The sequence below is a fragment of the Ovis canadensis genome, chromosome 11, assembly GCF_042477335.2.
Source record: "Ovis canadensis isolate MfBH-ARS-UI-01 breed Bighorn chromosome 11, ARS-UI_OviCan_v2, whole genome shotgun sequence".
Classification (NCBI taxonomy): Eukaryota; Metazoa; Chordata; class Mammalia; order Artiodactyla; family Bovidae; genus Ovis; species Ovis canadensis.
In genome coordinates this window covers 64,725,492-64,742,167 of record NC_091255.1, presented here as the reverse complement: position 1 = coordinate 64,742,167, position 16,676 = coordinate 64,725,492, and the positions used below count along the sequence as shown (strand labels likewise).

Sequence of the window (16,676 nt, the reverse complement as noted above, 5' to 3'; positions counted from 1 at the left end):
TAAAAACATACCAATCCAAAATGTAATTTCTGTGAGAACAAGGTGTTTTCAAAAATTATTATGTTGATTTAAAATGTTACAAAAAGGTCCAGAAGGCATGAGGCCCAGAAAAATAGGTTGGAAATCAAATTTCTGTTTCTTTGGTTGGTTTTACAGTTTAAAAAGAAAGAAATATTTTTCACATAGTTGTCTTATTTACTCCTCACAAAAACCCAATGAGATAGGCACAAATTGTTCTACCTATTTTACAGATGAGAAAACATAAGGTATCCCAGAAGACTTGCATGGTTTGGTTAAAGCCACCTAGCCAAAAACAGGAATTGAAACCTAGAAGTAAAATGTACCCTTTTAATCTTAGGCCTGGCCCTTTCCTTCCATATTGTATTGTCTCTAGAAGCTGGTGGTGATAGAATTGGTGTCTAATGAGGTAGTTGCTTGCTGAATGCCAAAGTCATCATATGAGGATAACCTCTGAGACCACATCTCAGCTCCCAGTTCCCCTAGGGGTCAACTTCATGTTCACTTTTTCAGGTGGTAACAAAAGCCTGCAAATTGCTGGTCCCAGCAGCAGGACTTTCCCAGTGTTTAGGAGAGGTAGACAGAGTTCTCATCCCCTTGTCCAGAAGGCACAATAGCTAACATTTTTTGAGTTCCTAATACATGTCAGGCACCGTTCTAGGCTCTTTATGTGAATGAACTTATTAAAACCTCAGAACAACACCATGGCGTAGGTACTATTATTATTTCCACTTTGTGGAGGCTTAGGGGAAGTTAAGTAACTTGCCGAGGTTACACAGCTTATCATTTTCAGAGTTGTGATTTGAACTCTGGAGCCCGTACCCTTAACCAAACAACCCTTCTGCCTCACCCAAGCCAATTGTTCTTAAGTCGGTCAGCCATGTCCGACTCTTTGACCCCATGGACTATACAGTCCATGGAATTCTCCAGGCCTGAATGAATACCGAAGTGGGGATCCTTTCCCTTCTCCAGGGGATCTTCCCAACCCAGGGATCGAACCCAGGTCTTCCCCATTGCAGACGGGTTCTTTACCAGCTGAGCCCTCAGGGAAGCCATCATTTTTCAGAGTTATGATTTGAATTCTGGAGCCCAAACCAAATAGCCCTTCTGCCTTTCCCAAGCCAAGTGTTCTTAAGTTTGGGGGAGGGGGACATACGCATCCTAGAGAGTGTAATTTAAGCTCTGGACCCTCTCTGTAGGGAAATGCAGGTAAGCAGAATTGTGCAAATTATTTCAGAAACTTCAGGGACCCCTCTGGGCCCTCATCTGTCGACCTCATACATCTTGTAGGGAACCGTCTAGAGATCAAAGAGAAGTGGCTCCAGCGCCCCTGGGCTTCGCCTCTGCAACCGCAGGAGGAGAGCTGAGCTGCGTGGTGTGACGGGGATGTTCGGTCACTAAAAATCAGGAACGGTGAGCTCCCGGGACCACAATGCCCTGAGAACGCAGCCGGAACGCTGAGATCCTGGGATCCGGTAGCTGAATGAGATTCGCACGGACTGCCGGCTAGACTGAAATCTTCCATCCCTCCCTACAGCCTGGAGTCGCGAGACCGGGGACGGGATCTCAGAACTCTGGCCCTGGGAGCGCAGGGGCGGTATCGCTGTTCCTGGTGCTGAAACACTGCGGTCACGGAAGGGAGAGGCCGCCTGCTCTTAGGGTACCGCGCCGCAGCGGCTGCGGGAGCTGTCCAGTGCTGAAACGGATGGGGCCGGCCCGCCGGGCGTAGACCCGAGCCTGCTGCACCCCTAGGAGACCGGACGGAGCTGACGCAGAGCGGTGGGAGAGCGGGGAACAGCGGGCTCCAAGCCAGGAATGGACCTGCAGAGACTCGACTCCTATCAAGGGGGAGCCGGCCCCGACTTCCATGAGCACGTCCTGCATAAGGTAAGGATCTCCTCGGGTCACCCCCACCACCACCCCCACCCCCGGCTCCCATCTCAATCCTGGGCGAGGGCGCCGTCACCAGTTCTCTCTCTTCTCTTGGCTTTGGAACTTAAAGGGAAACTAGACCATTTCTGTGAGCCTGGGGGCTCCTTTCTGCTTGATGCTGTTTGTTACTTAAAACAGATGCGTGTACACGGGGGAGGGGCTGCCGCCAGAGGTTCAGATCGTCAGGGGCTTCATTCATTCATTTAAATCACTTGGATCCCTTTCTCACATCCTCTCTCCTGACTCTCAACCCTGTGACCCTCAAGAACCTTTGCATTCCATAACCCTTGTGGAAGGGTACATTGTTCTTCCACCCTTGCCTCCCAAGCTCCAGTCCCATTAAGTCTGGTGGTTGTGGTCAAATACCCGAATTCCTGGCCAACTTGGCTGAAATTAAACATCGAAGTGGTCTGCAGCAAAAATAAACTGTTGTTTTCAAACCAGACTCCCTTGCACCTCCGGAAACCTGCCCTCCAGCCAGGACTCACTCATAGCTTCCTGAAAGTGCTTATTTCATAGCTCACACTCACCCCTTGCTTCTCTCATTCAAGATTTTTATATAACTAAGTTATCAGTAACATAACTAAATTATCAGTAATGTAAATTATCAATAACATCCTCTTGAAGTGGATTGTTGGGGAAAACTAGCAGCCTCTCTCTAGGCAACACTTTTCAACTCAAACCCATCAGTCAGGACTTCCCTGGTGGTCCAGTGGCTAATACTCTACACTTCCAATGCAGGGGGCCTGGGTTCGATCCCTGGTCAGGGAACTAGATCCCACAAGCTGTAACTAAAGTTTCCTGCATCCACAACTAAGACCCGGGGCAGCCAAATAAATAAATATTTGTTTAAATCACTGTGAATAAGCAGAATATATATTTTGCCATAAGAAGTCACCATTGTTCCTCATCTCTTTCTCTGCCTTCTTCGTTCAGCCCTTTTATTTCCTGCTTTGTTAACACTGGTTTATCTTTTAGTCCCTGAAAGGCAGCACATAGTCCTATACATGGAGATTTTTTTTAATCAAGGTATCACTCTGAAGATTCCATGAATGTAAGCTTTGAAGTAATCTCATCCACTTTTGTTCTCTACTATACAGTTGTTGGCCTTCCCAGGTTGTGTTAGTGGTAGAGAACCCACCTGCCAATGCAGGAAACATAAGAGATGTGGGTTTGATCCCTGGGTCAGGAAGATCCCCTGGAGGAGGGCATGGCAACCCGCTCCAGTATTCTTGCCTGGAGAATCCCATGGACAGGAGCCTGGTGGGCTACAGTCCTTAGGGTCACACAGAGTTAAACACGACTGAAGCCTACTAGCATCCATGCATGCCTACCAGTTGATATTTGAGGAAACTCAAACCTGGAGTGGTAAAGTGACTTGCCCAAGTAAACAAGGTAGTGAATGGCAACATGCTAAAAGCCAGGAATTATATTCAGTCTAATAGTCTTTTCTCTATATAAGTGAAGTCCACAGACCTGCAGCATTGACGTTACCTTAGAGCTTGTTAGAAATGTGACATCTCAGGCTCCACCCCAGACCTGCTGAATCTAAATATGTGTTTTAACATGATCTCTAGAAAATAAATATGCACATTAAGCTTTCAGATACTGCCAGGTGCCACACTGGCTATTTCTGATACAAATTGTAGAAAGCCAGCTACGAAGAGAAGAGGGCCTATAGATTTGATGAGTCCAGTGACTTCTCCCTTTAGGCCCCTGAACCTGTAAGGTATAGAGAAGAAGAAAAATGCTTAACTTCCCCAGTTAGGAAGTTTAAAAACCACCACTGTTTGAAATAAACTAGAATAAGGTCTGTGTTCTTAGAGGTGGTGAATCTAGCCTCAGTCAAAAGTGCATGCAAACAAAAGGGAATGTAATTGCAAATCAATTACAAAAGCATCCTAGTGACTAGATATATGGGTCTCTCCAATCCATCCTATAAAGATATAAACATCCATTTAAAAAGCTTTAAGACTTGGTGGTCCAAGTTTCAAAATTATTGATCATGTATGGTCTTTCCCACCTCAGTTACCCACACAGGAAATCTAGGCTATAGCCCATGAGAACGTTCACTTCCTTTGGGTTTATTGATTACCAAATTGGAAGGGAGCCTATTCCTACAAGTTCCAATACATTTGAAGACAGATGTCTACTTACCACCAGTAAATGCTCAATATCTTCAACTTGGTTGTGAGCATCTTGAGGGTAGAAGCTGGCCTTAAACCTTCTGTGATACCAAACAGGGTAACATATGTGGGTAGCAATTTTCCTTTTCTTATAATACTGGTCACCTCCTCCTAGTATTATTTTATTATTGTACACGACTTCTTATTGTGATCCACTTAGAAACCTTTTTGTAAAGGGACAGGGTATCAACATATTTGTATCATTTTAAACTTTACTGTGTAACAGAGTCCAAGAAATTCCTGTTGGTTCATTATAACAAATTGACTGTAGGAGGGAGGGCTCCCTTCCAACATTAATTGCTAGGGAGGATTCTTTTTAAATAAACATTTTATTGAAGAATTACACATACAAGAAAAGCTCAAACCATATGTCTATACCCTGATGGGTTAGCACAAAGTGAGCGCTTCTGTGCAACCACTACCAAAATGAAGATAGAACATTACTGGGACTTCCTTGGAGATCCAGTGATTAAGAATCTGCGCTTCCTGGTTTCCCTGGTGGCTCAAGAGTAGGGAACCTGCCTCCCAGGGCAGGAGACAAGGGTTCCATCCCTGATCCAGGAAAATCCCACACGCCGTGGAGTAACTAAGCCTGTGCTGTAGAGCCCTCCAGCCACAACTGCCACATGCCACAGAGAGTTTAGCGTATGCACCACAGAGCCTGTGAACACCACAGCTGGAGAAGCCAACCCAGTGAGAAGCCTGAACACCGCAGCCAGAGAGCAGCCCCCACTGGCGGCAGCAAGAGAGAAGCCGCCCAGTAGCAAAGATAGCACCGTCAAAAATAAGCAAATAAATTTTAAGAAAAAGGAATCTGCACTTCCATTGCAGGGGCACGCGTTCAGTCCCTGGGCAGGGAACTAAGATTTCACGTCACGCGATGCAGCCAAAAAACAAATTAAAAAAAAGAAGAAGGAGAACCTTACCAGCTTCCCAGAAACCACCCCCAACGTTTTTCCCACACACTGCCCCCGTCCTCCTCCCCAGAGGTCACCTTTTCAGAGGGTGAAGTATTATTTAATGTTTTGACAGAGCTACTAAATTTTATGTAAGATAGTCCTAGAAACCTGCCAGAGAAAAGATATTGCTGTATGGTGGAAAGAAACCCCAGACTTGGAATCAGACCAGACCTTGATTTGATTCTGAAAGACATCTGTGAGCCTTATTTTTCTTATCTATAAAACAGAGATAATAATACCTGGCTTGCTGAGGGTTTGCTTTTTTTTGAGTGAAAATGTTAGATAACATAATGTAATATCTTTATTTATTTATCAGGTGTATAAGAAAATCAATAAGTGGTTGTTATTAGGACACCCATCTTGAGGTCCAGAACAGCTTCAGCAGGTGTCACATTGGGTCTCACCTAACATGATGAAGCTTCATGAGAAAAGCAGCAGCTTCATACACAGAAACACACACAGACATTTCACAGACACGATCCCAGGGGACTGAGCTGACACAGCCACCTACACAAAACTCCTGACTTCTGTGTGAATATCGCAACCCTGATTTCCTAAGGCGAACATCTCTTTTCTCTGGGAAGTGAGGTATGGGACGCTGTTTCACCAAAAGTTTTACTTTCGTTTGAAGGATTTGTTAACAAAAGAAACTGCTTGTTACACACACATAAACAATTCCAATATTTAATAGAGGCTTATTTGACTTAATTTCAATATGCTGTCATTAAAAGAAAAGAAATAGAAACAACAGACAAAGGTAACAGGTTATACATCACCAAATCAGGCCCACCACCTTCAACCAGACTTGAAAGCACTGGGAAGTCCCTCACTGACAGCAACCTAGAATCCCAACTGGGAAAGGGTCTTCCCAGGTGGTGCTAGTGGAAGAAGCTGCCTGCCAATGAGGGAGACGTGAGAGATGCAGGTTCCATCCCTGGGGTGGGAAGATCCCCTGGAGGAGGGCATGGCAACCCGCTCCAGCATTCTTGCCTGGAGAACCCCATGGACAGAGGAGCCTGGCGGGCTGCAGTCCGTAGGGTCACAAAGAGCTGGGCATGACTGAAGCGACTTAGCACAGCACAGCACCCAGATGGTGCGTCCAGCCCATGGGTAAGACATCAAATTGCAGTTTGGGGGGGGCTCTCGTTTATAATCCCAGATCCCAAACTGATATCATCATCAGTTTGCGTGCAAAAATGCATCTCTGGTTTAACTTTAACTTTTACAATACTGTTTATTTCACCTGGTGAGTCATCAGACTTCTTAGATGCAGGGAGAAGGGGGAAGTTCTGGCCAGGTCCTCAGGGACTTAAGAGATTCCAGGACTCACTCCCTTTCTTATCTAAAGTGTCACCTGACTTGCTGTGCCCGCAGGCAGGCCAGGAATCTAGGTAGTGTCCAGGTGGGTCAGAGGCCTGCTCCCCTGCTTGTGAAGCCTGAAGTCCTCCTTTTTAATTTCCCTAATGGATACAATGAGACCTCTCATTAAAATTCACTTATCTGAAACACATTCTCCAAGGATCATCAGCCTTGGATGGCCCCCGCACTTAACTCATCCCAAGAGGTGAAGGCTGAACCAAATGAGCCTGAGAAATTCTCAGAATATTCCTTGAGTCTGGGCTGGGAGCTGGGAACTGCCTGGAAGCAGAGTTCATCCATCATATGCTTGGAGATTTTAAATAGAGTTGGTGTTGTTCTCACAAATCTGAATATTTGATGCGGCTAAATAATTTAAAACATGTAAACAACCCTGCTGCTCTTTCCATCAGAGAACTCTCAGCCCTCTCTTGCTAACAGTACAATCTCAGGAGCCACCAAAGGCAGCAATGTGAGTTAGGGGCTCAGAAACCTTCCATGCTGGGTTCTTGCTGTGCCAGGGCCTGACTATGAACTCTGGGGAAAGAGTGGGGGCACCTTTTGCCCCAGATGCTGGTGAATCAGGACAAAGAGACTTCAGTTCAAGAGCTCGCTTCCTAACTCACCATCCCCAGTGCTACGATGAACACCCACAAGCCAGTTTTGTTTCAAGAGGAGCAAATATTTAATATACTAAAGTCAGTCTCCTCCATAGCACCTCAGCAAAACCAGCAACCGGGGAGGGGGAAGGGAGGCATAAAGACATGAACTGTCCATCCATTCATGCAGGGCTGGTCCTCATTGGGGAAAAATGAAATTACTAGGGAAATAAAATCAATAGGTCCCTGTCCTACAGGATTCCCATTCCTTCTAACTCTGCCCCCAACACCTCTTCTACGTGAGTGGGACACGGAAGCAGGTCACCTCTCCTCCCCTCCCTCCTCTCTCGGGCTGATCTTTCACATCCCTCTCGTACGTTTATCTCCCTCAGTAGTCCACGTGCCTCATCTAGTCATTCAGCAAACATTTATGGATCGTTTCCAAAGGGTGAGAAACTATGATGAGCGTTATAAAGGATGCATACACATAGGCACACACACACACAAGCACACACACACCGAAACTAGTTCCCACCTCCAGCAAGCCCTGGCCCGTGATACATGCACACAAACCGCTATAATACTCAGGAGGGTCTCAGAGGTGCCCTAATAAAGGTCTGGGAAGATAACAGGGAGGTAACTCAGAAAGAAATGTTCACTTCTAATCTCAATTTGAGGCTTCTCGCTCATGGCCTCTGCTGGAGAATTAATATCTAAGAAAGGCAGAGCTCTATACACCAGCCAGCCTCCCTCCCACAAGGCCACCACCCATTCACCCTAGACAACAATCTGGGTTCAGTGGTAATTTTCTTCCCTATCAGAAAATTTTATCAGAGGAAGGCAAATCAATCAGCAAAAGACCATACCAGCTAATCTGTCTCCTTCTAACCATTCCTTACCCCGCGGGGACATTTTTTCCCATCAAACAAAGTTAATGAAACACAAATTGGTGGTCAAAGAATCTGCTTTCACAGAAAAATCCATGCCTTGGAGGTGAAGAGATTTCACTTTCAAAGTTCATCATCTCAATAAAGTGGTTTTAAGAAAAGAGAGGGAAAAGGAGGAGGAGAAAGAGAAGGGAGGAAGAGATGGAAAAGGAAAAAGCAAAAGAAAAAATATATTAAAAAATGAATGCGCGAGAAGACTAGGTCCAACTCTTGCCTGATTTCCAGTCTCAGCTCGGAAACAAACAAGAAAGCCTAGAAAGATTAGCTGTCCCACTCCTTGTAGAATATTTCCATTTGCTTGTTTTCCTCTCTTGCTCACTCTGGAGACCTTCCAATAAACAAATGATGTGTATGTTACATCAGTAACAATCTCTGACCATCTGGGACTCCTTGGGCTAATCTGTCAGTCTCGCCCAGATCCCAGCTCAGCCAGCTGGCTTGGGGAGGGATGCTGGCTGGTTCTGTTGGATAAGCTTAGCAGGAAATGATCATGACTCTGCCCAACCTCTCCAGGTCATTTTCCAAAGTCTCAGGCTTCCCACTCCAAACACTTCTGCCCTCTAATTTAGAGTTCCTGGGACTGTTTGTGAGGAAACATCTGAAACTCACTAGTGTTGCTGTGCTAGTGATCCTCTCGTGAGCTGTTCTGGGAAAGGACTGGGCCATCTCCCTTCATCTTCAGGGCAGGAAATCCAGCTTTGCTGGAAGTAAACAGCCAGAGGTGAGCAGCAGGGTAGGGGATTGTGGAGCTAGACACGTGAAGTGGCTCTAAGCGTCTCCCAGCATGTTTCTTGTTTCCAACCTCCTCCCAGACAAGAGGAACAATCCCTGGAGATTACAAGCAATGATGGAGATCACAGCTTCTTTGCTACCTAGCAGAGAGCTCAGGTAATGCACCTCCCCAACTGGAACAGCCCTGGACCACCCTCCCATCTGCCAGGAGAGGAAGCTTTCTGGGGGACAGCTAAGAGAGCTCCAAGACAGCAGCAAACAACAGACAACAGATCTGGACATCTTAACCCCTGACTGCACCCGTCAAGGCCTTCCAGACCTTGTGCCACTCATGACGTTAGTGAGGTCCCAAGTGCTGCTTGCTCAGTCCCTTCAGTTGTATCTGACTCTTTGCAACCGTATGGACTGTAACCCGCCAGACTCCTCTGTCCATGGGATTCTCCAGGCAAGAATACTGCAGTGGGTTGCCATGACCTCCTCCAGGGGATCTTCCTGACTCTGGAGTCGAACCCGTGTCCCCTGCATCTCCTGCATTGCAGGCTGATTCTTTACCCACTGAGCTGCCTGGGAAGCCCCTAAGTGATGCCATGAAAATAATGTAACTGTTGAAACAAGCAGAGCTCACAATTCCCCAAGCAAATGATCCTTATTTCCCTGACCTTGATGCCAAAGTCTACTCCCTCCCTTCTCATTTGCATTTCTGCTTTTAGCAGACAATTTTTACCCATTAACATAAAGGTATCTTTTTAATAGTGGTGCTTATGTAAGACCCACAGATACGCTTTTATGCGTCTTGAACCAAGTTCTGCTTACGTTCGTCTTTCCTTTTGCTTTCTAGCCATCTACCTACCCCCAGTTACCAACAGCAGAAACCCCCCCCACACACACACACACACACACACTCATAAGGCACAGGCAGGCCCAGTGATGAGGTGTTCTTATTTCTTGTTTCTTATCTTTTATTGCCTCTCAAAGGCAAAGCAAATCTTTCCCCTCCTCCTCCCTCTGCCATTTGAATTTGCAACCGCATCACTAACAGCGACTCTGCTATTTAAAAGGCAGCTCTGCCATGTATCAGAGCAATACCCTCAGGGGACAGTCAGGAACTGGCACCAACTTCTTCCAGCCTCTCCCAGCTTCACGCAGAGAAGCCTCTTAACCTCTGGGAGGGAGTGAAGCTGCTAGTACAGACTCAGAGCCTCCTCCAGCCCCTGAGGTACCCCCTTCCTCTGTGGGGAGCGGTGCCAAAGCTTCTCTTTACCCACTTTCTTCCCTCTTCTCTGCTCCCCTTCTCAGGTTTCACTAGGCTAGGAACTAAGTATGAAAATCATCTGCACTGTCAACCTAAAAAAAAAGCACGACATGACTGTTATGAGTTAAGTTTACTGGGGACAAAATGAGGACTCCAGCCCAGGAGACAGCACCTCAGATAGCTCTGAGAAACTGCTCCAAAGAGGCAAGGGAGGAAAGGTCAGTGTATATGTGATTTTTGGCGAAGCGACTATTTAGTCACTCAGTCATGTCTGACTCTTTGCAATCTCATGGACTGCAGCACTCCAGGCTTCCCGGTCCTTCACTATCTTCAAACTCGTGCCCATTAAGTCAGTGATGCCAGCCAACCATCTCATCCTCTATCGCCCCCTTCTCTGCTTGCCCTCAGTCTTTCCCAGCATCAGGGTCTTTTCCAATGAGTCGGCTCTTCTCTTCGAATCAGGTGACCAAAGCAGCTTGGGCTTCAGCATCAGTCCTTCCAATGAATATTCAGGATTGAGTTCCTTTAGGATTGACTGGTTTGATCTCCTTGCTGTCTTCTCTGCCACCACAGTTCGAAAGCATCAATTCTTCGGTGCTCAGCCTTCTTTACGGTCCAGCTCTCACATCCACACATGACTACAGGAAAAACAGTAGCTTTGACAATATGGAGCTTTGTTGGCAGAGGGGGAACACACGCGATCAAGCACATATTTTTCCAAAAGGTTTCTACTAGTCTCGTGAGGCCTTCGCTAGTCACGAGGAACGGTCATCATGATGAAGGATTTTAGTGCTTTTCTAGATATGAGGACGTATAAGAATTGGGCTCATAAAATCAGCTCCTGATAATATCTGAAGACCTGTCCGGCCAGTTTTCGCAGAGCACAGAGTGCCTCATTCCTGCTCTCCACCCTGAACTCCTTCAGGGGGTGTTAAAGGTCAGCAGCTGCAGCAGCTCTTGATTTAATCTTTGTAGAGGTAGGCGTCAAGCACGCATGGCAAGAGCCAGTCTGTAGCTGACAGCATACAGTGCAGAGGGACCCCGAGAGACTAATAATTGTTCATTATAAATGATAAAAATAAACCCTGGGTTCATTTGTGGAGCATTATAGTTTAAAAATAAAACTTATAATACATTCTATGACACTTTACTTTTGCCCCATGCTTTTTCCAATAGATTGTATTATTAGTTCCATATGATAAACAAGGAAACAAAAGCCAGATTAAAAAAAAAGTTACTTGTTCAAGGTCACAGCAGGTAGGTATTATGGAAATTCAAATAGCAACAGCAGATCCTACAAAGCACAGATGAACCAGGCACTGTGCTAAGCTCTTAACAGCCTTCAACCCTAAACAAACCTATTTTAATCTCATTTTACAGATGAGTAAACTGAAGCACAGAGACATTAAGGCACTTGCCTAAGGTCACACAGCTAATTAGTAGCAAAGCCTAGATTCAAACCCCAGCAAGCTGGAAATGCAAATGGATGGATTCAGCAGAGGGCAAAGGACTTCACCAAGAGGATCACAGACTGTCATCTTTTTCGGGTATTGACAGGGTCCCATGTGTGGCCCCCGCTCTGTAGGATCAGAGACCCAGTTTTGCTCACTCAGTCAAGAGTGGATCCATCTCAAAAAAAAAAAAAAAGGCATTAAAAATAAAAGCCAAAACATGCACACACACAAATACACAAAAAAACCCAATGGACCCATCTTTCCAGGCAGGCTTGTGTTAATCAAACTCACAAAACTGGTGTATTGTCCTGGATATCAAGCCATATTACAATCAGGGGATGGTTTGCTAAGCATGAAATTCAGGGAAGATAAAAGAGAGGGAGACCTGGAGAACTCAGACGCTGAACGATGTCAGGACGATGCGGTTTGCTGGCTGAAAGGATGGCCTCAGTCTACGGCTCCCTCGGCCCTTTCTACCCTCGGGTCCTCTCCTCGCTGATCTCTCCCTCCCTCGGCTGTGTTTAACTGTGACCCAGGTCAGGCAGGCACTCTATTCTCCCCAGATACCCAGTTTCCTGCACCCCTTTAGGGACCACGTGCCTCTGAGCTGGAGCATGCCCTGGATTTGAGCTGGTTGTGGGGAGAGAGGAAGGTGGCCAGGGCGGGGGTGCGGGATGCTTCCTCTTCAAGAGTCTCATCATCCCGATGACACTCACAGATGTGGACCCACAGCTCTGCCTCTGTCCTGCTCAGGGGTCACATCAGGGCCTTAGGGATCTGGGTTTTAAGGGCAAGACCGAGAAAGAGACAAAAGGGGATTGGGGTCATTTCCTTATACCCCACCACTGTCCCATTCCACATGCCCCCCTTGAAAGTGGATATGCTTGATTGAGAATCTTGAGAATCGATTCAGCAAACATTTGCGGGGCACCATTTGTGTCTGAGAGCCCAGGAACAAGACCCGTTCCCTACCCCAAGGAGCTGAGTCAGGCAGGCTGGGTGGCTCAGCAGGCTGGCTCAGAAGACTGGCTCAGAAGACTCAGGCCATATCTGACTTCAGCCCAACATGGACACATGGATATTGGTGCCCATGAAGATGTCCTGAAGTTGGGGACCTCTAGTCTCACATGATGGGAAAATCAGAGGACCAGGTCAAATGCTTGTGGCAATCTCAGGGTGCCAAGTTTGGGCTCCTAATTCAGTGACTCATCCGAAAGGCTGTAATAGCCACCCCTCCAGGAATGAGCCCACTTGTGAAGCTCAGAATGGCTCCAGGCACCCAAGACAGGAATCTCTTCAAGTCCAATATCCAAGAAAGGAAGTGTTTCTTCTGAGACATGCCCAGAGCAAAAATGCATGGCCCAAGCATGGCAGAGTCAGATTCAGAGAAGCAAAGCTGGTACCCCTCCATCATCATCTCTAAAGATCCAAGTAAAAAAAAAAAAAAATCCAAACTCAAAAGTGCCAAGGCCCTGGCGTTCCCTGGTGGCTCAGTGGTTAGGAATTCACCTGCCAGTGTGGGGCACATGGGTCCAACCCCTGGTCCAGGAGTTCAGATGCTGCAGAGCAACTAAGCCTGGAGCCAAACTATGAAGCACTCACTCCAGAGTCCACGAGCCACAACTATGGAAGCCCGCAAGCAACTCCTGAACCAGCGCAGGAGCCTGGAGCCTGTGCTCAGCAACAAGAGAAGCCACTGCAATGAGAAGCCCCGGGCACCGCAATGACGTGCAGCCCCTGCTGGCTGCAACTAGAGAAAGCCCATGCAAAAACAATGAAGACAGTGCAGGCCAAAATAAATACATAAAAAGTCCTAGAGCTGATGCTCATTGGGCTGAGATGGGTCGATGTCACCCGTGAAGGTGGAGTCAGTCCCACCCGTGCCCTAGGGATGGAGGGTGGAAGAGAGCATTTTTTCAGGAGAATGGGGGTGACGTTAGCTGTGGGCTCGCCAAGCAACGACAGATGCCCCTATGGTAATCCCAGTTGGACCACAGGACCTTTTCAGTGTTTTAGCGAGAAGGGACTGGAAAAGAAATGAACTGAGCTTGTCACTCTCCCACCTAACTGGGCTGGTTGTGTCTCATTCTTGCTGTTGCTGAAGACTAAATCGTCCAACTCAGTTTCTTAATGACCAGACTCAGGAAATGAACTGACGTCACCCTCTAAAGGGCCTGGTTTATTGGGGTTGTGGAGCCAGACCTCACCCTGGGGGTGGGAGTAGGTTTTCCAATGGAGGAGGATGACCCAACTTCCAATCTCCCAGGAAGGAGGCTGATGGGGGGGAGGGGCAGGAGGGGGCCGGGGGGAGGCAGGGGATGATGATGCAGGCGGTGATGCTCAGGCTGGAATGGAGGGAAGCTCTTCCTTCTCATTTTGGGGTCAGAGTCAGATGCCGTGAAGAAGCCTGGATTTTTCAGGGGGGAGGAGGTGCGGCAGGGTAAGCTGTGAGCAGCCCATGGATTCATAAAAGCAGGTGAAAAGTGAGGCAAATGAGGCCAGCTTCATAGGCATGCCACCTGGGCCATCACACCAGCCCCACACCTGGAAGGGCCCTATGATGGGCTTAACACTCTGCTGGTTTAGTATTGGTTTAATCCTCTCCCCATCTCGAGACTCTTAATTTTTATACAAGGAGCCCCATATTATTATTTTGTGCTGAGACCCACAAAATCCATAACCATCGCTGCTGTCAAATAGGACGGCCTGCAGGGTCCGAGCCTAGGTCTCTGCAATGGTCCTGAGCTGTTCTCTGGATGTGCCCTCCTTTCTTTTGGCCTCACCCCATGCCTGGCTTCAGAGGAGCTGTGAGGAGCCAGAGAAAAGTGATCTTATGCTCTGGGCCAAGTGGCCAGGAAGTGAGCTGTATTCCTCCCCAGGGCCAGCTTTTTAAAGAAATAAAAAGCCTTGAAGGAGCCTTCCCTGGGGCCTGTGCAGCAGCTTCTGGGGGACCTCTCAGAGAGAGCTGGGGTTGGCTGGACAGACGTCAGCGAGGCCCAAGCTATCACACACTGGGAACCAGAAGGTCACTTCGGTCGCTCTGAGATCACAGGCTAGAGGGCCTGTGGCCCTTTGGTTAAAAACCATCTGGCAGAGGGATGAACAGACCCTGAGAGACATTCTGTGATCGTACAAGGCCACCCAGCAAATAAGTAAGAAACAGACAGAACCCTGGGGCTTCCCTGGTGGCCCAGTGGTTAAGTAAGACTCATGCTTCCACCACAGGGGGCACCGGTGTGACCTCTGGTTGGGGAGTTAAGATCCCACATGCCACGTGGTACAGCCACAAAAAGAAAGAAAAAGACAGAACCCCAACCTTGGGGCTACCCAGACACCATTGAAAAGTAGGTCTCGTGCAATGAGTCCCAGGAGCAACATTATCCCCTGGGGAATTTGCCTCCATAAAAACACAACTGCAAAAGATAAACAAGTCCTACTGTACAGCACAGGGAACTATCTTCAATATTTATAATCCATAAGGCCTCCCTGGTGGCTCAGACTGTAAAGAATCCGCCTGCAATACAGGAGACCTGGGTTCGATCCCTGGGTCAGGAAGATCCCCTGGAGAAGGAAATGGCAACCCACTCCACTGTTCTTGCCTGGAGAATCCCATGGACAGAGGAGCCTGGTAGGCTACAGTCCATGGAGTCGCACAGTCAGAATAATCTATAATGATAAAGAATCTGAAAAAGAATATATATATATATATATATATATATATATATATATAAAACTAAATCACACCTGAAACTAACATAACTCTGGAAGCCAACTGTATTTCAACAATTTTTTTTTTTCAATTTAAATAGCCAGCTGCAGGATAATAGCCACAGGAAAGCACACCAAGGTTTGCTGACACCACGATGGCTCCAGGGAAGAATCTCCTTCATTCACCTCCACTTTCACTTCTCTTCTCACGTCTCAGCTATTTTTAGGGGTTATCTCTCTGCTGGTCCTGCTTTCATTTGCCACGCGACAGGCATCAGGGTGTTTCAGTGGGAGGACAAGGGCCTCCGGAGTTCAGTCCTTCTGCTTTCGTGGCTTATTACCAATCTTGCAAAGGCAAAGTGAACCTTTCAAATGAGTACATCGCCTGAACTTTGCAACTCCTTCCAGTGACCAGGCGGCTGGCACTGGGCACCATGGATGAGACCTGGGGTTGTGACCTGCTACTTCCTTGTCACAGAAACCCTCACCGTCTCTTACAGAGGGCAGTATTCTGCATGGGGATGCTGGAAGGAAACTTGATGAGGCTGCCCTCCCAGCATCACCAGATCTTTAAAGAGCATAAAGGCACAGTCAGACGTTGGCTTGTAGCTTTATTGAAGGAGAAAAGTTGTATTGAGGTAGGAAGGGTTGTGCGTAGATTTGTTAATTTAGTACAGAATGCTGCATAATGAAGACCAGCTCCTCCGATGGCTTTGGTAATTAACATGAAGGCAAGGAGAGTGGGTCAGGGGCTGTGATAGAAGCGTACAGCCACCATAGGCAAGCACAGTCTTCCTTGGAAGAAGCAAAAGACAATGAGCTGAGTGGTTTCAGTGGTAACACTCCATTTCTTCCCTAGGATGGTGAATAGGGAGTGTTTGCTTCCCTATCCTTTAAAACAAATACCCGTCTTATGTAGACATATAGTCTGCACCAAGTATGTCATTCAAACTTGTTGTTCAGTCACTAAGTTGTGTCCAACTTTGCAACGCCATGGACTGCAGCACGCCAGGCTTCTCTGTCCTCCACTATCTCACAGAGTTTGCGCAAATTCATGTCCATTGAGTCAGTGATGCCATCCAACCATCTCATCCTCTGCCCAATAAAACTCAAAATGAAACAACTGATGGAGGTAAGGATTTCCCTGGCAGTCCAGTGGTTAAGATTCCAAGCTCCCATCGCAGGGAGCATAGGTGTGATCTCTGGCCGGGGACATAAGATCCCACATGCTCTGTGTCATGGCCAAAGATAATGAGAATAATAAGGTAACAAACAGCGGGACTAGGGGTATCTGGGTTTGTGACTGAAGATGGAAAGGGTGATGGGGAGGATGTGGGAGGTTTCAGAAAGTCCCCATGTGGAGTTTTTATTTTGGAACACAAGATAAGACATCCCTCCTTTCTGCTAAGAGCGGCTTTTCTATCACACAGAAGTTCAGAATGTCTCTTCTCTATTTCTGATCCTTAGGAACAGTCTTGAAAGTGAAAGTGTTAGTCATTTCAGTCGTATCCGACTCTTTGTGACCCCATAGAC

General features: G+C 47.2%; 1 protein-coding gene across 1 annotated transcript in view; it reads left to right on the top strand.

Annotated features, from left to right (window-relative positions):
• Window positions 1-1,833: 1,833 nt before the first annotated feature.
• RAB37 (RAB37, member RAS oncogene family) overlaps window positions 1,834-16,676 on the top strand; it is a 65,861-nt gene continuing 51,018 nt past the window's right edge. The window contains exon 1 of the mRNA XM_069543989.1: window positions 1,834-1,905. Within this exon, the coding sequence (XP_069400090.1) occupies window positions 1,834-1,905 (72 nt within the window). The remainder of the gene's footprint in view (window positions 1,906-16,676) is intronic.